The sequence below is a fragment of the Ixodes scapularis genome, unplaced genomic scaffold (assembly GCF_016920785.2).
Source record: "Ixodes scapularis isolate PalLabHiFi unplaced genomic scaffold, ASM1692078v2 PGA_scaffold2__306_contigs__length_199485367, whole genome shotgun sequence".
Classification (NCBI taxonomy): Eukaryota; Metazoa; Arthropoda; class Arachnida; order Ixodida; family Ixodidae; genus Ixodes; species Ixodes scapularis.
In genome coordinates, this window is record NW_024609857.1 from 22,575,798 (window position 1) to 22,602,031 (window position 26,234).

General features: G+C 45.0%; 1 protein-coding gene across 1 annotated transcript; it reads left to right on the forward strand.

Annotated features, from left to right (window-relative positions):
• Positions 1-3,666: 3,666 nt before the first annotated feature.
• Positions 3,667-22,429, forward strand: LOC121836712 (sodium/iodide cotransporter-like). The gene is made up of 4 exons (XM_042291775.1): positions 3,667-4,031; positions 18,353-18,418; positions 22,020-22,071; positions 22,153-22,429. Exons 1-4 carry the CDS (start codon positions 3,702-3,704, stop codon positions 22,266-22,268), a joined length of 564 nt encoding a protein of 187 aa, XP_042147709.1. The 5' UTR covers positions 3,667-3,701; the 3' UTR covers positions 22,269-22,429.
• The last annotated feature ends 3,805 nt before the right edge of the window (positions 22,430-26,234 follow it).

The following is a 26,234-nucleotide window of genomic DNA, read 5'->3' on the forward strand; positions in this document are numbered from 1 at the left end:
CCATTAAAAAAAAAAAATTAAAATCGCCTTCAGTTGTCACAACCCAGACTGCGTTTTTTAGTCTGGACATATATTTCGGCATCGTCATTCGTTGAGCTGCCTCCGTAAGTTGCGCTGCTTGGCTTTCCGAGTGTTGTGCGGGAAAGCAGACGTACGGGCATTCTTTAGAGTGTATGCCGTAGGCCTAAAAGCCGCTACGGATTTAGCCTGCAGCCGCGTGGGCGTGGCCGCGTTGGCACTGCACCAGCTCCCACGCCCGGAGCCGCGAGGTCGCTCTTCTGGAAACTTTTAATCCATTCGCGTTATTGTGTGTTGTCGGTTAGAGCTTTCCTGGATATAGGGCGTGTACGAGAGCAGCCGCTAGCCCTGCACGGGAAGTTTATTCCTCCTGCCTTGTTACCAGTGGCGTACCAACTTGTTTTTGAGTGGGGGTGCAAACCAGACCCCCCCCCCCAGTAGGTACGCCCCTGCTTGTCACCTATCGTGACATTATCGTAGCCTCGATCCCCCGTCCCCAATGGAGATTGTAGACGTTTTCTGTTTACTGTCCTTCTCAGTCTCGTGGGTTCCGTATCTGGTATGCGGGACGAAAAATAATAAAGCATTTCAACGTGGAATGTGCCAGAAAATATTGGCGAGGCAAAGGAATAATGTGTGACAATCACGCATTCTTCCTAAAAGACTTCCAGCGGCATGGAGAGATCAAAACGACGTTTGACCGCATACCAGATGTGACGATATTCAAGATGACCACGCCCTTGTAAAGAGGATGTATGCTTCATTTTATCACCAGTCCGAGCGCAGTCAAAGGATCTAACATATACAAACACCGTGTTTTTAAAAGCGGAAGTCACCGGGAATTGGCTGTTCTTGGTTGGGTTGGCGAATAATGGAACAGGTCGAGAACGACGACCAACGTCATGGCGTTGAGTGTTTGACGCCGTTTAACTGGTGCCATGTGTACGTAGAGCCTGGTGCGGAGTATAGAGGGTAGGAACTATGAATAGAATAGACCTTTTGCGAAATCCCCCAAGCGCCCCGGCCCGCACGCGAGGAATTGTGGGAGAGACTGTCCTTCCCCTGACCGCTCTGCCTTGAGACCACATTGCCTAGTTGCTTGTCTCATCTTAATCCTCTGTTTTTCGATTCTATTACCTATTTTTATCTAATCCATTGTATTTTTTATTGTTTTAAGTGTTTCCACTCTCTTCGGCGCGCGATAATGCTAGTATATATATAGTATTTGTGTCTTTATTTAGCCTTTTTCGGCGCGAGTGCCGACGAACAACACGCCGCTTCGCGTGTCGTTCCCCAGGTGAGTACTGCCGTTGCCACCAATTCCAATCGCGCTGTTAGCTGTTCATTTTTGGTTCATTTCACCCGCGTGCAGTAGAGAACAGCCGTTTATGAACACCCGCGCACATGTCATAAGGGTAGACAGAGCTCAGAATCAACAATCGCGACGCAAGAGCCGAGTGCACTGTGATTTGGCCTCCCGCGCTCGCTCCGTTGACTCGCACTGCAGCGTGTGCCTTCGAGTTCCGCTTACTTAACCAAGGCACGCCGCTTTGTCGCCACGAACCATTTGTCCGAATGTTGGCGAAGCTGAGGCATATGCAACGCTGCAGCGCCTGACAACTGCGCTCTGCGGTGCGATCCCTTCGCAAACGCCGACGCCTCAATGTCGCACCTTGAATGCGTCCATGGCATGCCTTCGTAATCTATATTCTAAGCTGCTGTCAGTTGTCAACGCCCTTTTTCAAGTGCAGAGATGTGTTTCCGCGAATATTTTTTCCGAATGCCTGCGAAGCCGTAACACCGTTCGTCATATCCAACGCTGCGGTGCCTGACAAACTGCACGCAGCGGCGCGAGCCCTCCTTAAACGCCCGTGGCACAACGTCGCGGCTTGTATGCGCTTATGATATATATGCGCTTTTATTCTTTCTACTAAGCGGTTGTAAGTTGCAAACACCCTTTTTCAAGTGCAGAAATGTGCTGTCACCCAGACAGTTATCTAAAACTCGCAGTGCCTTCGATAATTTTATTTTTCTAGCCAAGATGTCAGCTAAAGGTATTTTATTTCGTTAGGTAACCTTCAGCAGCAACATGCCCGGTGGTACAGTTTGCTGTGTACCATGCTGTGCAAAGAATACTGCCAGCGCAGAGAATGTTTTCTGGCCCGGCTTTCCAAAAGACAGCGTCCTGCGAATCGTTTGGGTGAAGACAACTGCGTGCTGTTGTCAGGCGCCGCAACGTTGGATAGGCCGAACGGTGTTACGGCTTCGCAGGCATTCGGACAAATGATTAAAGGCAACACATCTCTGCGCTTGGAAAAGGGCGTTGGCAGCTGACAATAGCTTAGCAGATAGTTTACGAAGGCATGCCATTGGCGCATTCAAGCCGCGACATTGAGCCGTCGGCGTTTGCGAAGGGATCGCGCCGCAGCGCGCAGTTGTCAGGCGCCGCAGCGTTGCATGTGCCTCAGCTTCGCAAACATTCGGACAAATGGTTCACGGCGACAAAGGGGCGTGCTGTATCTTGGTCAAGTTAAAGTCACTGGAAGTGACTTTAGGTCAAGTAAGCGGAACTCGAAGGCATACTCTGCAGTGCGAGTCAACGGAGCGAGGGCGCGCGGCGAAATCACAGTGCACTCGGGTCTCGCGTCACGATTGTTGATTCTGAACTCCGCTGACCCCTATAACATGTGCGCGGGTGTTCATAAACGGCTCCTCTCGACTGCAAGCGGTTCAAATGAACCAAAATGAACAGCTAACAGAGCGATAGGAATCGGTAGCAACGGTAGTACTCACCCGGGGAACGACGCGCGGAGCGGTGTGTTGTCCGTCGGCACTCCCGTCGAAAAAGGCAAAATAAGGACACGAATACTATATATATACAAGAAATATCGCGCTCAGAAGAGAAGAGGAAAACTTAGAAGTAATAAAAAATACACTGGAATAGATAAAAATGGGTAATACAATCAAAAACAGAGGAATAAGAGGAGACAAGCGACAAGGCAATGTTATCTCAAGGCAGAGCGGCCAGGCAAGGGACAATTTCTCCCACAATTCTGCGCGTGCGGGCCTGGAAGGACCGCATAATTACATTACAGTATGCAAAGAGTCAAAACAGATTGTTACTGGACGACGGCGTGAAAAACTACGATATATAGATCTAGCTGTTTAGTTGACATGTCAACATCTGTAATTTCCGAACTCAATATCTCAATAATCGGGCCCCATGTCCAGACATGTATAGTTGACTACGGCGAGAGACGATGAAGGCGCTAGGCTATGAATACTGAATCATTTAATATAGCCGTAAGAGACACCTTTACGGTATTTTATTAGTTTATGAGGCCGTCGAGTCTTGGTGCCACATCAATATCGAGAGGCTTTGACCCACACCAGGCACGGGCGCAGCGCTCGTGCAGAAACCAGATTCGCGTTTAGTGAGGAGTCTCTACGTGCGCCATGCCGACGGCAGTACCACGACATCGGCGTGATGCCAGATCCCTAACGGAGAAAACTATGTACAGAGATATTTATAAAATAAGGCAAGCGAACACCTGCGCCGGGAAAGAGGAGCGGGAAGGGGAGGGGTGGAGGAGGAGAACTGCGCACAGTGCTCCGGACCTGACGCGCTAGAGTTGGGCCAGACCTCTATCGAGACCGACTCCGCAGTCAGCGTGTCAAGGCAAATGACGCACTCTGTCGAGCTCGCGGTCTTCGCGTTCTTCACCGTCACCGTTATTGGCATAGGCCTAGGGCTTGCCTTCAAGAGGATAGGCCGTCTGACCATCGAAGAAATGTTCCTCGGCAGCAGGACATTACGAATGGTTCCGTTGGCCCTGTCCTCCCTGGCCTCCGTCATGTCGTCAACGGGAATCATCGCGTTCACTGCCCACTACTACGCTTACGGCCTTCACTTGGGATGGACGGCGTCACTGGCGACCTTACTACTGATCCCCTTCACGATTCATGTCGATGTACCCGTACTTTACAGACTGAAGATCACGTCCGTATTTGAGGTGAGCCTTTCCTAAAATCTTATATATATATATATATATATATATATAGAGAGAGAGAGAGAGAGAGAGAGCTATTGTCTCTGATAAGGTGAGAACGGCAGTAAAGGAGCTTCAGTTGTACAGCCTGCAGCGCGAGCTTCCTACCTTCGGCAATGCTTCCACGTATCGTGCGCCTAAGCACTTGCGCTCGCAGTCAAAGCGCGGCGGAGGGCGTGGAGCGTGTGCTGGAAGCCGGGCCTTCGAAAGAAACGCCCTGCCGTTTTTATTCAGTCAGTGACTATAGCGGAACGCGGAGTCTGAATTCACGCGATGTATAATGAGTCTAACTTCGTGTTTTTTTTGTTTTTTTTTAATTTGCGGCGTTTAAATTTAAGTTTAGCGGAACAAAAACGCGGTGCTCTGAAAACTCATATTTTTGATAATAAAGTTAAGCCTTTGAAAAGCAGACGAAACTTTCTCGAGCATCTATGCACGTGCTGCCCGATCCTTTGCCCTCTCAAGGAGAAAAAAAAAATTGCATTGACGCCATAGATTATCGATTATTATACTGATTGCTTTGAGTATTTGCAATTGTATTGCTTATAAAAGCTGCACACTGCCCGCATATTACGGAAATGAATCGCTTGTGAAATGATCATGAGCGAGAAATTAAGTTAAAAATTTAATGCATACGTTAATGTTATACCTCGGGGTTATCTTGATCGCTAAATAGGGCTGGGCGTCGATTAAAAAGCTTAATCGGATTAATCACCTCCCATTAATACATTAATTAATCGATTAATCGGATTCATCCATTTCCATGCTAAATATGTTTTAATGTAAATTTTAATTTATTTGTTGCCTTTGCTGAATATGGCATAAACATCCGAATATGGTCATCCTATGTTGTATCAACGTTAAATGAACTGCAGGTACGAGAAAAAAAATTGTGAAACAGCCTGGATAGGAAGGAGTGTCACTACAAATTTACAATGAAAAAAAAAAATTAGTGCTACTTTACGGCGCGAAACGAATTTGTAGCTAACGCCCGCGGGAGCCCGCGGAAAAGTGGCAACTAGCAGTCATGCGACTGACCATTATAGTCACGCTCTTTCGGGAGCCTCTCATAGGCTCTAAAATTTACTTATTAATCTTCGTTTTTAATCTTCGTTTTTTTTTCTCTTCTTTTTTTTTAAATTAAAATAATTTGATGTGTGAGAAACAGCAAGTACAAGAAAGTCGCCTCCTCCGGTTTTGACTGGTACGACTGGAGCGGAAGCTGCGAGCCACCGCCCACACTGTCTGCAGGCGCATCAGTGGCCTCGGAGCTTTCCGCGGAGAGGTTCGCAGGCCTTCGAGGCGTGTCTTTGTAGGGACCACGTGGTAGGGACGAAGCCCTACCTGCTTGATGCGGTCGAGAAGTCTAGGCTTCAACTCCAGATCCATCGCAAAAGACGCAGACTATCACTGCTACCACCACCAGCACAGAAACCCCAAGAACACAGCATGCACCCAATTTGAGCGGAAGTCGCAGGAGGCTTGGCTTGGCGGTTCAGCTGAACAGCCAAGCCAATCCAAGCGGCTTAGCTCTCCTCCCCGCTACGGCACAGACGCGAGTGAAAAAAGTGGAAAGGGCGACCGTTACACCTCGCTTGACAAAAAATAAACTCGAGCCGAAAATATAATTTAAAAAAAATGTTTTTTCGTGCATATTTGTTTTATAACACCCCTTTTCTTTACTTCCTCAAATTTTTACCGACTAACCGGTTAAACACTCAATTCCGATAAACCATTAATCGATTATGAGTAGCTTAATCGAACAATTGCCCAGCCCTACTAAATATGTACCGTTAATTTCAGTCCTGTAATATACAGTCTATCAGGTAAATATTCGGGGGACAAACGCCGATGCACTTTGCTGTCACGTTTTTCTTAAAATAAATCTGACGCTTCTGTTACCAAAACTCGCACGAAAAAAGGAAGAAAGTATGGTGGAGGTTTGCCTTATATTTTTAATTAATGCGAGAAATGAGTTAGAAAATTCTTAATTAGTACCTTAAAAGTCAATATCTCTGAGAGCACAATCAGTAAATGGCAACTATATCACCGCATTAAACTTACTTCGTAACTGAAACGAAAGAAACGGGCGCATATATGTGTGTGTATTTCATTTTTACAAAAAGGCAAGACGAGAGGCGGGTTGAGATCTGTCCCTCTTTTATCTTTTTCAATGTGTTTGTTTTTTCGTTCAACCATACTTGTTTGGAAGGAAAAATAACCCAGTTGTTTGTCCACCATTCGTGTGTGAGTGTTGTGCTTCTTCGTCCAAGATTATAAACTTTAAAAACGCAGAACAAAAGAAAATGACTAACCAGCTAGGTCAAACCCAAGCTTTATTTATGTTTCTGCAAGAGAATTAGTAATTTCGTGCATTTATCACCAAATGCTTTGGCAAACGGGACGGATTAGGTTCCGATCGCGGTCTCAAGGGCCGAAAAGAAAAAAAGAATACCACAATAAAAACGAGAAAGTACTTAATAAATAACCCTGAATAAGTATTGAAAACGGAAGCTTGGGCGTGTTGGTAAAGCATGATGATTAAAACGTACAGCGTAAACAAACGGGACAGGAGAGGGAGGACACACAATCGCTGAACTTATACAAGTAAAGTTTAATCTACAAGGCGCAACCCTTGCTACAACCAAACAAGAAACAGCGCACACGCACCCAATGACACGCACCAGGGGCCCTAATCTGGACACTTGGCGAAAACGTCGGCGAGAAATCCAGAGGCTCTGATTGGCCGGCGCCAAGGTCAAGTGCGGCGTCGGCCAATCACGGCCGTCAGATTTCTCACCGACCTTTTCGCCAAGTGTCCATGGGGCCACCATCATCGCGAATGCTGTCGTCGTCCAAGGAACAGCACTTTATCAGATAGCGAAACAGACGGGGCGCGTACACAATCTTCATTGTCGTGACTGTGTGTGATGCAGATTTCAAAAAGTGTTCAGTCATTGGATGAAGCGGCAAGGCCATGACAAGAGAAATTATCGAATCGGAGATCATTCAGCGCCTAAAGGAAGATTGTATAAGCGTCCCGTCTGTTTCGCTATCTGATAAAGAGCTCTTCCTTGCACGACGACAGCATTCACGATGATGGTGCTGGTGTCTAGTGTGTGTCACTGGATGCGTGTTTGCTTTTTTCTTTTTTGGTGGTCGTATATACACCAACTCATGTTTACAAACGAACCGGAGCGCCCCTAGCGGACGCCATCGGTGCCGCGCATGCGCGATGGGGGTGTGGGGCAAGAAGCTCGCCGTCGCCCATAAACAAACCATTGAAATGCGATGTTGTCGGCGTCGGTGTGAGTCCCCCTGCCCTTTTTCGCGTTCGAATTGTTCATTCTACGTCTTCCTGGTAATGTCTGACTATCTTGAGCGGCGTTAGCGGAATTACCGAGGCTCATTACACTGCAAAACTTCGCGTGAATACGGTGACATATGGCGATTCATTCCGCGTAGACGCCGCAGTATGTATACACTAAAGTGTGATTCGCATGATGAGAGTTCGCTCGCAATTTTTAGTCGCGACTCCACTCGGGCTGCAAAAGCGTGAACCGTAGCTGAGATGGTCGACGCCGATACTGAAAATCGCAAGCAGAATCGGACCAAGTGAATTAGGCGTAACAAGTCGGTGATGGTCACTGGTAACATCGATCAAGATCTCCTTGTATCTACTGTTTACATCGAGCCTGCTTACCAACCTTTGAACTTAAGTCTTTTGAGGCCTGCACTTACGTTTCATCTTAAGTTCCGGGCCAAAATTTGGTCTACGGGCCTGCGTCGTCTAAGAGAGCAGACGACAAGCAGAAACGTTTGAAAGAGCAGACGACAGTTCGAACGATCAGGCGGCCGTTTGAACTTGAAGACGCACTGAACGTAGTCCGCAGGTGGTCCGCACAACTTGACGGTTTTCTGGCGTTCATGTTGAAACAAAACAAATAAATCTGGTGACCACACGTATCCGTGAATTCAACCCAAAGTGCTTCCCGCCCAAGCAGTCGTTGTCCGACGGCGTCTGCTTTTCCCTCTTCACGGCACATATCTATATTCTCGGACGAACCGAGCACGTGAAAACTGACCTTCAAACCTTTCTCGAGACTTTTGGTATGGCCCCAGTCGCGGCGTTTTGACGAGAAGGCAGGTTTTTGTCTGGTTTCTTTCAAAACAACACAGGAATACACGTCTGGCATGGGGATTTCTGCCCACAGCCCCAGACCGGAAGTGCGACCGACGCGCCACCACCGCGCCGTGACGTCACAGAGCTAAGTTCGTGTATAGGGTTGTGCCTTGACGATTAAACTTGAGTTGTATAACTTCAGCGATTGTGTGTCCTCTATCTTCTGTCCCGTCTTTCTACGTTGTACGTTTTAATCACCTCAATAAGTTTTTAAATGCAAAAAATATTAAAAATAATGCAAATCTTCAAAAAAAAAAATGTACACTAATGCGGTTTGTTTTCACTAATGCGGCTACAGAACCTGTAAAACCTGGACTAATGTGCTTTGTGCAGGTGAGTTATACGGCCAAGGGGGCGTTATAGGGGGGGGGGGGGGGGGGTAATCCTCACAATAATTCAAATGATTAACTAAACGTTTATAATATTTTTAAGAGCACCTTAAGCACCACATTCCCACAAAAACATATTTTTTTTAGTCGACTGAAAAATAAATTCGGCGTTAAAGGGTTAATTTGGGAAATGTGGATGGTTCTGATTATAAACTTGCCACGCGTCAATTAAAAACACTAAACAGTCATCTTTAGAAATACTTTGAGCGAGTGGGAAGCGCAGTACTGCACTGAAGAGAGCCAAAGTTACCATTTGTGCAGCAACGGGCACAAGGCGGGGCTATGAAAACAAACGTAAAATCCGCGTGGGCGCGTTATCGCAGCCGTAGCCTTGCGATCCCACTGCAAGAGTGGTACCTAGTGGTACGCCGTGCTATAGTGCTAGAGGGAGGAGATGTCAGCATCGCCCAGCTTGCTCTGTCTGCAGCGGCGCCCTAGTACCTCATGACGACGATAGGTGGCACGCTCATCGCCTCTGAGATAAATAAAGTCATTGGGGTTTAGAGACAGCGAAGGGAGAGTGGATTTCAAGACTGTAGAGATTACCAAGCAAAGATTAAGTGAATGGTGGCAGAAATCGAGAGAAAACTAGGTATTTTCTTATTCACTGATGGCAAGGGGGTTTCATAGCCTCACTTTCTTTGCACTGCGGAGTGAATATAGATTTCACATTTAAATATTCTAAGCTTAAATGGTAAAACAAAATAGCTAGGTGGCGTAAGCTACCGCCCGATCCAAAGGGCTCAGCCGTATTCATCCATCCATCCATCCATCCAGATGCCTATTGCAGACGCCGCGCCGGGAAACTCTCGTTCACTTCGCTGAAACTGGTGCTCGTTTCTGGCACTCTTCCCGGAAATATTGTCCCATGCATCAAAACCACCGCAATGGCAAAACGTCAAACATTCTGCTTTGCTTCCGGATGCACCACGAGGCACATTTCTGCTAGAAAGAAAAAGAAGAAAGCCTTCTTCGACGTTCGCGACGATGACGACGACGACAACAGCATCGGCAGGTTTATTCTTGCATACTTTAGCCACATGTTCAAAATCTTCATAGTTTAACTTTCAAGAGAATTTAAGGAGCGCACATCGCACGGAATACTTAGTCGCAGAGTAAGAAAGCAGCCGAATCGTAGCGGATGCAAGCGGACGCCGCATCTCAGCAGCGGCACCACTTCGTCCTGACCGGCTGCTCCTTATCTCGCGCGCGGATGCTGACACCTCCCATTCTAGCCACCGTAACTTAGCTTCGCACGGGCTCAAGGACTTTCTAATAATGATAAATTTAGTATTTTTCGATGGCGCTCAGCATATGTTTATTACAGCGGAGCTGTTAAGGGCTAGTTTTCACAGGATCGTGTCCGGTACCAAACAAATGTCGACACAACACTCTGTTTGCCGCCGACGCTCATAGATGGCGGTAGCTGTCCAGAGTGTTGTGTTCGCCGGTTGTGTGCTTGCCGCCGTCGTTCATTGATCGCGGCCACCTTTCCAGCCTCGGCAACCAGACAACTGGTTGCTGCCGTCGCTCATAGATGGCGACAACATTTCTTCGGAGGAAGAAGAGCGGGGACGGAACGAGCGGCGATGTGCGCAGCAGGGCGAATGGTTCTGCAACCGCCGCGAGGCCGCTATCGCCCAAAGTTCCACTGCGTCGAGCGCTTCAGATTCCCTTGCGAAAGAAGAGCAGATCGCTCGCCTGGAAAGGCACCACCAAGAACAGAAGCTACAGCTCCGCTGCTCTTCCTTCTTCAGCCGAGTGGAAAGCTGGAAAATTTTAAATAATTAAAACGTTAATTATTGCAGTTTAGTTAATTAGTCGAGCAATGGTTATAATAATAATAATAATTTTTATTGCATGTAAAGTACACAAATAAATACAGACCTGCCAAAGCCTCATTGGGCTTGTCTGGCAGCGTCTGGCAGTCGGCAAACGAAACACACACACAAATAGAGTACATAAAATATAAAAAAAAAACGAAATCAAAACTGAAACCAAAAAACAACCAAAATGGGGGTGGGGGGGGGGGGGGAGGTTATACAGCAATGTTTCTCAGCGCTTTCTTCAGTTTGTACTTTGTTGTGGCATCAGTAACACACGACGGGAGTTTATTAAAGCATGCTGGAACCTAATACAATCGGGTTCTTTTACCATATCTTGTAGAACTCCGAGGTGTCCAATATCGCTCTTTCGGTCTGAGATTTCGGGCAGGGACGTGGGGAGTCTTAAAACTGCTATCCCAGAAATGTCTATGCACGACAGTTTCAATGAATAATGAATTAAAATTTGGCATAGACAGAGTCGCGAACACATCAATGTTTTTATCGAGGCCTAAGTCATAGGAAATGTTGTGTAACATAGAACGCAGTATTGTGTTAATTCTGGTTTGCCAACGTTGGGCACAATGATCGTACACAGATATGCCATAACGAAGTACACTGTAGCCCAGAGCATGTATAATAACTTTTCGGACTGATAACGGCATATAATATCGAATTTTGTTAATCAAACAAGACACTGAACGAATCTTCTTACAAATGTAAGCAAGGTGGGAGTTCCAGGAAAGATCACCGTCGAAAAAAATACCAAGATACTTCACAGTTGATGTATATTTTACCGGCTCACAAGCACACGATAAACAATTGGACGCATGTAACAGTAAAGGATAGCTGGGTCTAACTTTTTTTAAGGGGTTATGAAAACAAATGGAGCTGCGTTTTCGAAGCATTAACAATAATTAAATTAGCTGCAAACCAGTCCATTGTTTTATTCGCAGCAGCTTGCAGAGAAGAGATTGCATCTAAATAATTGGTAGCTCTGGATAAAATTACCGTATCGTCAGCATATTGAAATAACGAAACTGGCACAGCGTTGTGGAGGTCATTAACATGAATATTCAACAGTAATGGGCTCAAAACTGACCCCTGCGGTACACCAGCTTTGATTGATGAAAATGTGCTCTGTGTCGTCGATCGCTTAGGAAGTTTTCTAGGAGTACTAAGAAGGAGCCACGAAATTCTAATTTAGAAAGTTTCATTAGCAAAAGTCGATGGCATACGCTGTCAAATGCTTTGCTGACGTCCAAGAACAGTGCGCAAGCAACCTGATTCCGTTCAAAAGTTGAATTCAGTATATCAGAAAAATCCTCTAGAAGCGTCTGTGTCCCTCGACCTTGAATGAAACCATACTGATGAGGTGAAAGAATACTGTGCTTGTTTAAAAAACTTTCCATAGAAATGTACAAATGTTTCTCCAACACCTTACTAATACAAGGCAAAATTGAAATAGGTCGGTAATTTTCTATTTTTTTACGCGCACCACCCTTAAACAGCGGAGTAACCACCGCAGTTTTCATTTGTATCGGAATGATTCCAGTTAAGATAACGTTGCTCAAAAGCGAAAGGACCACATGCCTAAGTACGTCAAAATGTCTGCGTAACTCATTAATTGAGATACCATCAATGCCCGGAGCCTTGTTAGGCTTAAGGCTAAAAATAATTGACCTAAGGTCGTTTTGGGACAATAAGGGCAGGAAAGCCGAATCCAACACATAATTTAGCAAAGAGCAGGAGTCTGGGTATTTAGCGATGCCCGACACCCGGGAAAAAAAGTTGCTAAAATCATTGGCAACATTTTGCTCATCACAAGAAAAATGCGAAAAAAAAACAGATTATCACTAGCCGAGGACTTCTTAGTATCGCTCAGGTCGTTGATCAGAGACCATGTTTTTTTAAGGTCGAAACGAGAGTTGTTAAATTTATTTCAGAAATGAACTCGTTTGGCGAGACGTATCATGGCATTCACCTTGTTTCTACTCTGTTTAAAAGTTGACCGGAGCACGTTGCAACTGGGGGAGCGTTTTGATTGCATCCAAAGCAAGTCTTTTTCCTTGATCGCTGCAAGTATTGCAGCAGTCATCCATTTCTGGTTGATATTACGCTGCTTAATCTTCACAGTACGAGTAGCTGCCTGGCGAAAGAGATTAAGTTGTGCTACTAAGTGCTCGTAACTGTCGGCAGGTGACACTGTCAGTAGGAACGTGTCCCAATCATGCTGTGTCACCAGTTTATCAAAGTACCTGCGGTCAACAATTGAGACTTCTTTCTTAGGGCTGGTAGTAGTCGAAGAATGAGATAACGGGGTTACAGAGCAACATACGAAATAATGATCTGCAAGTTTCGTTTCTATCATTGCTGATTTAACTTCAGAGTTGTGGGACCGAACATTTATGTGGTCGATACAAGATACGACCAGCTTGCCAGATAACAACTCCTCTCCTGTGGCTTTGGGAATTGTAGTCTCTAGTCCCCATTTTGAAAGAACATCGAGATAGTCGGCAACTAAGGGTATTGTGGGACGAAGTATATCAATATTTATATCACCAATTACACAGACGCAATCTTAACATGAAAATGGTGGAGAGAGCTGTATCAAGTTCGGCTAAAAACAAGCGACCATTACAGCTCGGAGGGCGATAGACTGACAGTAAGATAAGTGATAACCAAGGGGTACTTAAGCGCAGTGCAACTACTTCTGCTTGAATGAAGGAGAAGCTCAGCTCAGACACCGACCAAATGTTTTTTATAAATACTGCAATACCCCCTCCCCTTTCCATAGGGCGAGTGAAAGACAATACTTGATAACCTGGAATTGAAAAGTTTAAAAAATATTCCGAAGAAACGTTGATTTCAGTGACAATGAAAACATCAAAAAGAGAAATAAATGGAGAGATTAAAACAAGAAAGTGATCCCAGTGTTTCCGAATACTACGTATATTAACATGGGTGACACACAAGGAGTTGCTCACACAATTAGAAAAAAATCTGTGAACTTCCCCAAAGGTTGTACAGGAACGAAAACTCTCAGAGTCCAGAAACTAAGCAAACCGAAAAGCCAACTGTCCCGTTTTACACCAGCTTCTCGAGGTCCCGTACCGCGGTTATGCGTATTACAGGAGTTCCCTCATCTTTCCTCGCGTAAATTTTAGTGTTTTTAAGCCAAACAAATCTGTACCCGTGCTCCTTTCCCTTCGTTCTTGCCAACCAGAACAGTTCTTTGTTTGCTTGGGTGAGGTTATCATTAAAAAACAGAGACTGGTCCCCTCCTTGTCTCGGCTTTCGCAATTTGCCGCGTGCAGCCATCCATGTTTCCTTTATGCCAACCGATGCGAATCTTATCAGAACTATTGGGTCTGTGTCACGTTTTGTCGGTAAGCGATGCATTGTTAAGATATCGGACGACTGAAATGATGGAAGGCCAATATTTTGAGCCAGATCTGTTAACTTTGCGATTAAGTCCTCTCCAGGAACGAAAGCCAGGCCATGAATTTCCATATTGCAACGACGACTGTACTGTTGCGTGTCGTTTAGCTCTTCTTTTAATCGAGAAATTTCCCGCGACTGGTCTTCCATCGAAGCCCTGACTGTGCAGATCTCTTGCTGCAGATCCTTCACCCATTCTTGGTTAGTCATAGCTAGAGCAAGTACGGAATCATAATTCGTGCTAAAAGTGTCAACAGTTGTTTGAAGTACGCTGACCGTGCTGCGAAGCTCCTCCACAACCGGCTTTAATGTCAACAGTTGGTCGACCTTAGCCGGAAGAGGCAGAAGGGTTTCGACACTCGTTTTTAAAGAAAGGAGTTGATTAAGCGTGGTACTGATTGAAGTCAACTGATCAGGGACAGCAGTGGCTTGCTCCTGGTGAACCTTGCCCGCCTGATCGGCGGCGCGTACTGGGACGCCACAGCCAGCTGCGCAACCTGAGCGAAGCTCCCCGGTGCGGCAAGTGGGGCACCTCCAGCTTTCTTTTCTAGATGCACCCATTGCCAAAAGCGTACTCTCTGAAACGCCGGAGCGGGATTTTCCAAGGTGGTACCCATTCTCACAGTCAGTGCACGTCAAAAACCTTTCAACCATGGGAAGTGGATGAGCACATTTAAGACAATCCATGAGTGACATAAACAACTTATCTAACAAATAGGTTTGTAAAAAGTTATAGTCAAGTAGCGGTAAAGAGACTAAACAAAACAAAACACTGTGCAGTCGGCGGCAGAACAAGTGGCAGAGTTTAAAACAGAGTGACCTTTGGGCTCACCTGTACAGAAATGTCGAGGTTAGCTCTTTGCAACGAAGTGCCGCCGACTGCAGTGGTCGCTGTTCCAGGAGCCGCTTTTGTAGAAGATGTTGCCCCGAGACCGACGTAGCGCGCCAGGCGGTTGATCTTCGCTCTTGACAAGCACAGCGATGACACGTGTAGTCTCAATACGTGATGATAGCAGGTTTCAGCGATCGGGCCATTCTTGTCAGTTGTTCCGAGACGATTCCGTGGTTGTCGACTGTACAGAAATGTCGAGGTTAGCTCTTTGCAACGAATCGCCGCCGACTATATGGACAGCCCTATACAGTATGCCCCCTGGCCGTATAATTAACTTGCACACAGCGCGTTAATCAGGGAACACATGAGCGAAAAAAAAAAAAAACGGGCACCGCGCGCTGATTCCCAGAGCAACAGCCCAAGACGCTGTGACGTGAACCTATACCAAGCCGCCACGTCACAGCGTGCGCGCAAGTTGCCATGGAAACTGCCGCGCGGCGCCCGTTTTCGTCGCTATTGTACTCCCTGTTTTAGTGTAGCTTCCACGACTTTTTATTTTAAATATAATCCCTGTATTTTAAATGTACTCCCTGTATTTTAAATTTCTAGTTATTACATAACGAAATCATTGTCATATTCACACCTGCAACCAGACTTATGAGGATGGTAGATCTGATAATATGCAATAGTCATGACACTGCAACACTGAGCACGCTATACATGAGAACGCAACGTAATTTTAACATAGTTACACAAACACGAAACAGAAGACTACGAATAATCATGTTGGTTATGACAATATACGAGAAATTATATGGTAAGAAAACCCGCGTTTTGTTGGAGTTTTTTCCTCATTCTTTCGGGATATCTTTGTTTACTGATTCGATGCGCGTCACGGAGCCGTTTGTTTTTCGGCGCTCACCTCTTGACGTTGGTAGGATGGGGCCAGGCGTGACTGGAAAGACCGCGTCGATCCGTGGGTCGGCCGGAACCCCTCCATGGGCCGGAAGTGGCCCGCGGGCCGGGCTTTCCAGGCCCCTGATTTAGAGAAACGGTTTCCGTACACCAACTATAGGAAATATCGCGATAACAAGGCCTCAAACGGAGCACTGTTCCGGAAACGATGCTTTATTTGAGCTGTCTCTATATAGGCCTTTGTGCCCGGTTATAGACATATAAGGGATACGTGTAGAGCTGCAGACTAATGCAACGCCACCTAGGCAGAAGGCCTCCGCATGGTCTCCTCTCCCTCAATGAAACGTCATCCCTGTCAATCGCGCTAACTCGGCGATTGGGCTCGCGCCCGACCTTCGACGCGCTGGTGGGACACGAGCCCCAGCAGAACAGTGACACAGCACTCGTGACCAATATCACGCCTCGATCGATCTGACTGTCTTACGCGTACCAGCCCGGGGGGGGGGGGGGAGGGGGGGGCAAGGGGGGCACTTCCCCCCCAGCTCTCAAGGTGGGGGGGAAGGCATGTGTTTCCCCCCCCCCCCTCCTCCCCTCAAACAGCCGCCACTGGGCAGGGCAAACACTGCCCAGCGGCGCCCAAGGGATACCAAGGGCACCTCCAGCCCAGGGGAGGGGGGAGGGGTCTGGTTTGCCCTCCAGCTCAAGAACAATTTGGTACGCCACTGCTGGCTGTGATGACGCGTGCGGAGGCCTTCTGTCTAGGTGGTGTTGGCTAGAGTCACCGACAACTTAAAAGACTCAGAGAATGACCAATCATGATCACGCTTCTTGCCTCGTGATCGGCTCTTGAGCGATCTTATTGGCTCATGCCGCAATATGATTGGCTGTTACGGAGTGAGATTAAGATGACCCGTCATGCCATCGACCAAACCCCGAGACGAGTATCAGTAGGAAAAGGACACCAGCTACGAATATGACTACGAGTTCATTTTACTAATATGTTTTAAACCTCCACACCTGCGTGTATGTACTCCTTTCTCTTAATTAAAAAGAAAAGTACTTGGAAAACAAGGGGCGCTTCTAGAAATTACAAGCAGTGCGAGAGATTAACCGAACCAAGACTCCACAGCTCGTTTGGAGGACGACGCGAACGGTTAAATGTCCTATCTTATTGATTCTACAATTCCCTTTCAAGTTCGGATTAAACTTGAAGTCCTAGCAACGCTCGCGGGTTATGTTAGTCCTCCTCTCATGAATGGTGGCGTTTCCACAGCGTCGACTACGAGGGTTTTCCGTGCTTTATTGTTGCGTTGAACTTACGTAAACACGCCTCTCCAGAGCATCTCACCCAGGCGAAAAATGCTGAGTCATTGGGCGACTTATATTTCAGACGTTTCACACCCCAGTATCAAAAAATGGCAACGCTAAGAAAGCGGCTATTGTAAGAGAATATTCTAAGCATTATATTTAAAAAAAATTGCGGTGGCTTAGCTGGGCTATGCCAGGATAGCGTGAGCTTATGCGCATAAAATGAGATGCGCTATTAAGCGGCTTCAGTACAGCGTCAGACTTGGCTACTGCGCAACGGAGGCGCACATCTGGGAACGCGGCGGCGCCAGCGCTTCTGCCGCGGCTATGACGTCACTCCTCTTGAATGCGCATACCGGCGAGGCGAGCGCGGTGGCGGCGGAGCCCGCGGCGGCGGCAGCGGCTCCGGCGCGCCAGCTGCACTCTAAAAAATGTCTGTGCGTCTACTTTCACGCACAACACTCGGAGAGCCATCACCGCCACTTACGGAGGCATGCTCAGCGAATGACGATGCGGAGACATATGTTTAGACCAAAAAACGCAGTCTGAGTTGTGACATTAAGAAATGCAAAACGTCACGCTTGCATTGCTTAATGTCACAACTCAGACTGCGTGTTTTGGTCTAAACATATGTTTCGGCATTGTCATTCGCTGAGCTTCCTCCGTAAGTTGCCGTGATTGGCTGTCCGAGTGTTGTGCGTGGAAGTAGACGTACAGACTTTTTTTAGAGTGTGTGCGCCGTGTGACGTCACTGCTCCTCGCGCTTGCGCAGACCGGCGAGGCGCGCCCGTAGGCGGCGGAGCCCGCGGCGGTGGCGGCTCCGGCGCGCCAGGTTTGTGCCATGTGACGTCATTGCTCCTCGCGCTTGCGCAGCACGGAGCACGGCTCATTATGCGAGCCACGCGAAACTGCTCAACCTCGGCCAGTGTAGCTCAGGCTACTATGTAAACTCGCAGTGATGTTTAAAGGTAGTGTCGGTTTCTTTTTTTCGACACACTCGTCGCCTCGGAGTTTAGTTTTTGTATCCCTTTACATCCTTCGTAAATCACTAATATGTCAACGCCTGAACGTAACAAAACGGCAGAACGGCGGAGAACCGAACTTTGGACAACTTGCAAGGGCCTGAAAACGGCTGCCAAAATTCCCACCGCGCTATGCATATCTTACGTTCACACACTTGCAACCTAGTATTACCCGTTGAGACAAGACCGGTTTTTAGGCCTCTTGCGACGGTTTAGGACATGCTCCGCAGCAGCGAATCTTGTCCTATGCCGTCGCAAAAGGCTTAAACACCGGTCTCGTCTCCATCGGTCCTATTCGATTGCAAGTGTGTAAACGGGCCTTTAATATAGGTCTAAATGTAGTGTGATATCGACTCAAACTTGGTGTTTCAGTATCTCCGAGCGCGGTACTGCGACAAGATTTCCCTGACAGCCTGCATACTGTATTTCATTCTAACGGTAAGTTTCTTAAAAAGTTTTATTCGGATATTGAACTAAATTCACAATTTGATGCACGTCATTCTTACACTAAAAAGTATACATCAAGAAATAAATTATTCTATTAATAAACCTATAGGCAGCGTAGTATGCCTAGAAACAAGTGTAGAGTCTAGCTCAGCTAATCACCTAAATTACTCTAAATGCTTTTAGACTGTATGTCAATGCTGCCACACAAATATTAGGTTGTTGAGATAACAATACACAGCACACTTCAAAACACCTACATAGATGTAACTGGCCCTTTCTTCTATGTCTATAATTCGCACCTTCTCATCGGTGTTGTTGCAGCCTTATGCATTTGGCGAGCGAATTAGCAATTTCTTTATTACAGCTTTGATATAGGTGTGTTTAAATACTTTACACCTTTATAATTGGTGTGCCCAAAACGCCACAGGGAATAAAGCAAGGTTGTCTCTTTGTAGGGCCATACATTTCTCTGTTGTCTCAAGTTTTTTTAGAAAGGAAATATATACAGCGTTGAACAGCATTAGAACCACATATCACAGTTAGAATGTTTTAGAGCGCAGCTCTTAGGCGCCTGTTCGCGGCTTGAGCGGCGTCGCCGTTGGCGTAACCGCGCCCCCCCCCCCCCCCTCCCTTCCCCCGAGGACCTCGGGAGGACCTCGGGTTCCTTCAGGAGGAGTTCGGGAGGACCTCGGGTACCTTCGGTGACCTCAGGGAGGGGGGGGGTCACGTGACCCCTCCCCCCCAATGTAACGTGACCCCCCCCCCTTCCCGAGGTCACGTGATCCCCCCGAGGTCACATGACCCCCCCCCCCCTCTCAGTACCCTTCCCTACTCCTCCTCAAGAGCTGCGCTCTAATTCGGCGTTAGAGGAAGTTGTAAACGGCTTTCACTTTTTTGCTTTTTTTAGAGAGCGCTTTAACGATAGAAGTAATAACATTCAAAGACTCATGTGCAGCTCAATTGCTCTTCAAGGCTTTTTATGTTTGCTTTTTAAAAAAATGTTTGATACACCGCATAAAGGTATGACCCTGTAGAGAAAAGTAACAACATTCAAACTGCCATGAATATACTTTCCCTTTCCTTCGAAACAAAAACAAGAAGAAAGTGTTTCATCGTGTTTTTTGTTTTCTGTACACCCTTGACTTGTCAGTCAAGGGTGTCCAGATCTTTGGGCAAAACCGAGGTTATTTGATTCCGTAAATATACCACAATACATGTGTTGCACTGCACAGAAAGGATCTGCAAGCTGAGCGACTCACATTCAACAAGCACACAGTGATATTTCATATACGAATATCACAGCCAAGCTTTGGTTTCCCATTCAAGTTTTATCATCTTTGCATCTGTGTGTGTCGAATATGGACAACCTCATAAACACAGGAAACTTAGTTTTAGTAAAGTTTATTTCGTGATCAACTATTAATGGTCTTAAAATAGACACTGTCAAATCTAAAGCAATTATTTCATACCTGTAAATAAGCACGTTACTAGTAATTGTTGTCTAAAGATTGGTACCGACCGAATTGAAATAGTCAAATAGCACAAAACGCTAGGTGTCATTTGTTCAGAACATATGCAATGGGATAATTACATATAGTACCTAGTTAAAAAAAAACTGTCAAAGGTTGCTAGAATAGTATGTCACTGTCGCTCTTTGTTGCCTGTAATTATTGAAATGCAAATTTATCACACTCACTTTAGCTCACAAATTAACTACTGTCATTTGGTTTGCGGTACAACGACTAAATGTAATGTTAACAAAGTTACGATCCTTCAAAAGAAAATGCTGCGTTTTATTGCTAACGTGCCTTACAACACTCATACTGAACCATTATTTTTTCATTAATTCAACGTTATGAAAATTGCTAGCGTATGCGAGTACCGTTTGCTATGTTCTTATTTATTTTTAACAGATGAGATAATTTCTTTTTTGTCTAATTGATCCCATCTTACAAAACGTCAATCTTTTATTCAAATCCGACGCAGAGAGTTATGGAATGTGCCTCATCTTCGTACCAGTTACACATTGCAGTTAATTGGGCATAACCTGCCTAGATTACTTAACATGTTTATTATAAACACCATTGATATTCACTTTTTAAGAAAAAAAAAGATGTACACACGTGTTTTCTTCAGACAAATTATATTTTATGGTGTTTTTTTATTACCGTGCCATTTATATGCACGGGCACCAGACCCAGTCAAGCTCCCTTGCGGATTGACAAAATATTTAAGGAGTTACCTTGACTCACAAACGACGCATTTCCATGTGCCCGTTCGACCACCATAGTTGGATGAGTGGATGCTAACGGCTATAACCTTGATGGCGTGCGGTAGCTTGCGCTATCCTACCCTAGAAGCTAAAAACTAAAAGTATCATACCACCATCGCCCTTCTAAGCCAATTTGATCCCCCCAGCAATTCTGTAACTGTCACGAGGTCGTGTGGTATATCACCAGTGCGGAGTGTTAAATCTTACCTAAATAAATCCGAATTACTCTTGCGGGTCTCGTCACGTGAAAACAGAAATAGAGCAGAGCTGGCCAGGGGTAGATTTTTGAGCGCCAAGGTACAAAACACTTACTCTGGTGTAAGATCGAGTAAATTTTAAAACACGGCCCAGGTCATGTCGTCTTGTGTATATGAAAGCAATTGGGTACGTCTCCGAAGTTTAGAGTACCAAGCCGAAACTATGAGAAACGGTCGCCACTACTAATTTTGAGCATAATCCTCGTATTTTCTGGCTGCATTAGATAATCCCCCACTTTCTCTCTCCCACCGTTCCCGTAAACATGCCTGATGCTCAGAGCCCAGTATGACACCGGTCTATTAATTCAATAGAGTCTATCAGGCCAAACCTTAAAAAAATGGTGTTTTCAGACGGACTCACCTTCCTGAACTCCTTTCCGAAACCGCCAAAAGGTGTAACGCCTCCCTTCTCACACGCTCAGTAGGTGTATCGAAAACATTACACCTATTGGAAAAAAGTGTTTCATGCTTTAAACACTCACTCACTCACTCACTCACTCGCTCACTCGCTCACTCGCTCACTCGCTCACTCACTCACTCGCTCACTCGCTCACTCGCTCACTCGCTCACTCGCTCACTCACTCACTCACTCACCCACTCACTCACTCACTCACTCACTCACTCACTCACTCACTCACTCCACTCCACTCCACTCCACTCCACTCCACTTTCTTCACTCAGCTACTTACGTATATATATATATATAGAGAGAGAGAGAGAGAGACAGAGAGAGAGAGGGAGCGAGAAAGAGATATCTGTTTTGAATAAAAATAACACGCTATATATATATATATATATATATATATATATATATATATATATATATATACATATATATATAATATGTGTGTGTGTGTGTGTATGTGCGCGCGTGTGTGTGTGCGCGTGCGTGGGTGCGCGTGTGTGTGTTTGTTTGTGTGTGTGTGTGTGTGTAAAGTTAGCTACGCCGTGGGCACAATGCCGAGGAGACGGGTACACTTGTTCAATCACTGGACGCTCTACTATGTATGTTTAAGACAGCTTGAACAAAATTCGTCAAATAAAAAACACCTCCGAATTTCAGCAAAGCACTGGAGCGATATCTATCTGCGCTGCAGCGATGGCAATGGCAACAAGTGAGTCATATTTTGCTCCCGTCAGTGAAGTGTAGCTACTTCGTAATTGTCACCTTTCTTCTGATCTGTTTATGTACATAGTCATCCACGTCCCGTTCTTGTGGAGCTGCCTCGCGATGGGTCTAACAGGAACGGTCTACACAACTCTTGTAAGTATGCCCATATTATTGTTCAATGAACCAATGTCTTTGTTTTGATTTTTACTATAGATCAGCCGCAATCGGGACAATCGGTTCCTCCTCTGTATTTTTCGTAGAGTGGGTGTTTTATAATATTTAGACATTTCTCTAATCCCAGCACGGTGTAAGAATCTCTCATCCCCAAATGGGCGCCATTGCCGCTTTGGCAAATGAGCGAAGCACGGTACGTCTCAGACATCTTGAAGGAGACGATTGATTGAAGACCTTGAATAAAACCAAATCCACAATAATCCACAATCCACAGGAACAATCCTGTGGATTGTGGAAACAATCCACAATCCACAGGAACAAACCAAATCCACAATATATTTCGCTCTCGTCAGCAGGTCCATCTAATGAGTTATGCCAAAATTCCCCTCGCGGCGGTTTCTCAGATACAATCGCTGCACAGGCGCGAGGGAGTTAGGACATGCGATTGTTTCAGATGGTTGCTCAGGTGCTCGACTATTTATTTATTTATTTCCTAAGGACCCCTTGCGGGGTATTACATAAGGGGTGGGCATGGTGGTCGTGTAATATATAATAAACAAATGCAAGTTGATAATACAAAATAAACAGTGTAACAAATAGACACTCAAATAAGGACTTGCAAATTATACAATACAAATAAAAATTAAACAGTAAACGCACACAAAAAATAATGAAAGGTTAAAAAAAATGCTAGATAAATGCTAGAAAAATTCTAAACATGATACTGGTGTTTGGTTAGACTGGTATACTGATGATAGCAATACTGGCTGTATGGACAACGTAAACATATGCACAAGTTAGAAAAATCAGAGGAGAGCTGTTTTAAATTTCAATGGGTCAGCAAGTGAAGTGATTTCACGGGGAAGATCGTTCCAGTCGTTAGCAGTTTTGACAAAAAATGAATTCATGAAAGTAGTTGTTTTAAATTTTGCAGGTATGACTTGGTGAGGATGGTAAATGCGGAGATGGCGTTCAGCAGCTACCTGAATGTGTGACTCACACTTAGCAGCGTCATTAAATAGTTTATGAAAGAGCAGAAGACGGGTTATTTTGCGGCGTATGCTGAGATCTTGTAAGTTATCTTGTTTCTTCAACGCTGTGACACTAGTCTTATACGAATAATTTGAATGAATGAACCTGACTGCGCGATTTTGAATTGCTTCGATGTCGGAAGAGAGATATGACTGATGAGGGTCCCACACAGATGAAGCAAATTCTAGTTTAGGGCGAACAAGTGTTTTAAAGGCGAGAAGTTTGAGGTGATGTGGGGCTGACTTTACGTTACGCTTGAGGAAATCTAAAGAGCGGTTAGTAGATTTAATTAGATGCTCAATGTGAGTTTCCCATGAGAGGTTTGGGGTGGGATATACACCAAGGTACTTATACGATGTGCAGGATGTTAGGGCGAAACTATTTAAGCGATACACAAATGACATTGGGTTAGTGCGGCGGTGGAAGGAAAGGAGCATGCATTTATCAGCGTTGAGTGACATTTGCCAGTCTGTGCACCACTTTTCGATGGTTATTAGGTCGTTCTGCAAGATAATATTATCGGCGGGAGAAATAATGCTACGATATATTATGCAATCATCGGCAAAAAGACGAATGTTAGAAGCTACTGATATTGGAAGGTCATTAATATATATTAAAAACAAAAGAGGACCTAAAACAGAGCCCTGAGGTACTCCAAACGTGACGGGAGAAGGATAAGAAGAGTGGTTGTTAGCGAGTACAAACTGGGTTCTACTGGTAAGGAAACAGTTAATCCAAGAAATAACGTTAGCATCTAAGTTAAGCTGGGAAAGTTTAAGCATCAGTCGGTTATGGGGAACCCTATTGAAGGCCTTGGAAAAATCCAGAAAAACTGTGTCAGTTTGTATGTTATTGTCAAGATTACAATGTAGATTATGAATGAAAGCGGAAAGTTGCGACTCGCATGAAAACCCTTTGCGAAAACCATGTTGATAAGGATAAAAGAACTTATTCATTTCAAGAAAAGATACCAGCTTTGAGAAGATTACATGTTCCATGATTTTACAGGGTATGCATGTTAACGAGATGGGCCTACAATTCAAAGGAGAGAACTTGTTGCCTTTTTTTGAGATAGGAACGATCTTCCCCACTTTCCAATCGTCAGGAATACAGCCAGTAGTTAGTGATTGGGTGAAAATGAGGGTTAATATTTTACTAGTAAGAGTATTTGTGTTTTTAAGAACTTTTGAATTAAGCTCATCGACACCAGCTGAAGATGATAATTTCAGATTCTTGATTATATGGTAGATGCCTTCTTCATCGAACTCGATGGCTGACAGAAGTAGAAAGTTATAGGCAGAAGTTACAGGATGATTACCAACAATTTCGTTTGTAAAAACCAAATTGAACACTTCATTAAGAATATTAGCACAGTTTTCAACATCGATGCTTATTCCCTCCTTGTCAATTAAAGAAATTAATGTTGTTGGAGATGGATTGATAACTTTCCAGAACTGTTTAGGGGTCTTTATTAGCATATTAGGCAGACGTTGGTAATAAAATGATCGTTTGGTGGATTCTAAAGCAGACCTGTATGCTTCATCGGCAGAGTTTTATTTAGTCCATGCAGCGGGGGTGTTATATTTACTTGCCGACCTAAATAACCTTTTCTTTTTATTATTAAGACGCTTTAGTGACGAGTTAAACCATGGTGCCTGCGGATTTGACTTAATTAGACGCGTTGGTATATATAAATTAATGAGATCCCGCATAGCATCCTTAAATAAAAGCCAATTATCATTAACATCCCGCGTTGGAAAACCGACCTCGTAGGCATCGTAAAAATTTTTTAGTTCAGTGTTAATAGCTTCATAATTTCCCTTGTCATAAAGTGTTATTAGTTTTTGCTGAGTAGGACTTTTTTTAAATGAGAGCTTGATGTTAGCCAGTATTACTTGATGATCGCTAATACCGGGGAGGTGGAATATACTATCCAACGTTTCAGGAGCAGTTGTAAGTATTAAGTCTAGTATATTGGACGATTGGGAGGACACACGCGGTGCATCTTTTACTACTTGAGAAAGGGTTAAGTTAAGACATATATCATAAAAATCACGCTCGACTGCATTAGTGTGTAATCCAGTAGACCAATTAATACCAGGAAAGTTGAAATCGCCAAATAAAAACATTTTGGCGTTACGATATTTACGCTTCAACAAAACAATGTGGTCGTTAAGGATGGGTACGAATGATGGGTCATTTCCCGGTGGGCGATAACATACTCCAATCAAAACAGAGGACGAGAAAACGCGGCAACAAATCCACAATATTTCAAGCGAAGAGGCCACGTTAATCAGAGAACATTTTAAATTATCTTTGGCAGTGATTAGGACACCGCCACCTCGCCTATCACTTCTGTCGGCGCGAAATAAAGTAAAGTTATTCATAAAAGGAAATACTTCGCTCTCATCGACAGCTGATGATAATCATGTCTCGGTTAAGATGACGAAGTCACAGTTAGTTGTGGATATGAGTGCAGAAATCTCGTCACGTTTCGGAATGACACTTCGAATATTAGTGAACAAAAACGATGTTTTCTCGCTTTTCGGCGATACACTTTTGGCCATCAAGTCAATGGGTGGTCGGGGGACTAGTTATGGGAAACATTCTTTTACCTCGGCAACAGAACTATCATAAAAATACCGCTTATCTTGAATAAAAAGTTCATTAAAACGCAAACTAAACGCGCATGATTTTGAGCGTGCAAAAGCAAGAAGGTGATTACGGGCTGTGCGAACGGCTGGCGAAAAATCCTCCCCTACACTTATCTGCGTTCCCTTGAAAAGCCGCGCTTTAGAGAATACCAATTCTTTGGATTTACTTGACGCAAACTTCATAATTATCGGTCGGTTTTTTTCGGGAGAAAAACGGCCAATCCGGTGGGCGCGCTCGATACTCGGTGGCTCCAGGTTAATTGCAAGATGAATTGAACATGTATCAATTATTAGCTTCTCAGAATCG

Bases quoted from the DNA above. Each gene is read 5' to 3' on its own strand.
- LOC121836712 (XM_042291775.1), top strand. From the start codon at position 3,702: ATGACGCACTCTGTCGAGCTCGCGGTCTTCGCGTTCTTCACCGTCACC. The intron at 4,032-18,352 runs GTGAGCCTTTCC...TTGGTGTTTCAG, and splicing joins AGATCACGTCCGTATTTGAG to TATCTCCGAGCGCGGTACTG. The intron at 18,419-22,019 runs GTAAGTTTCTTA...TCCGAATTTCAG, and splicing joins TACTGTATTTCATTCTAACG to CAAAGCACTGGAGCGATATC.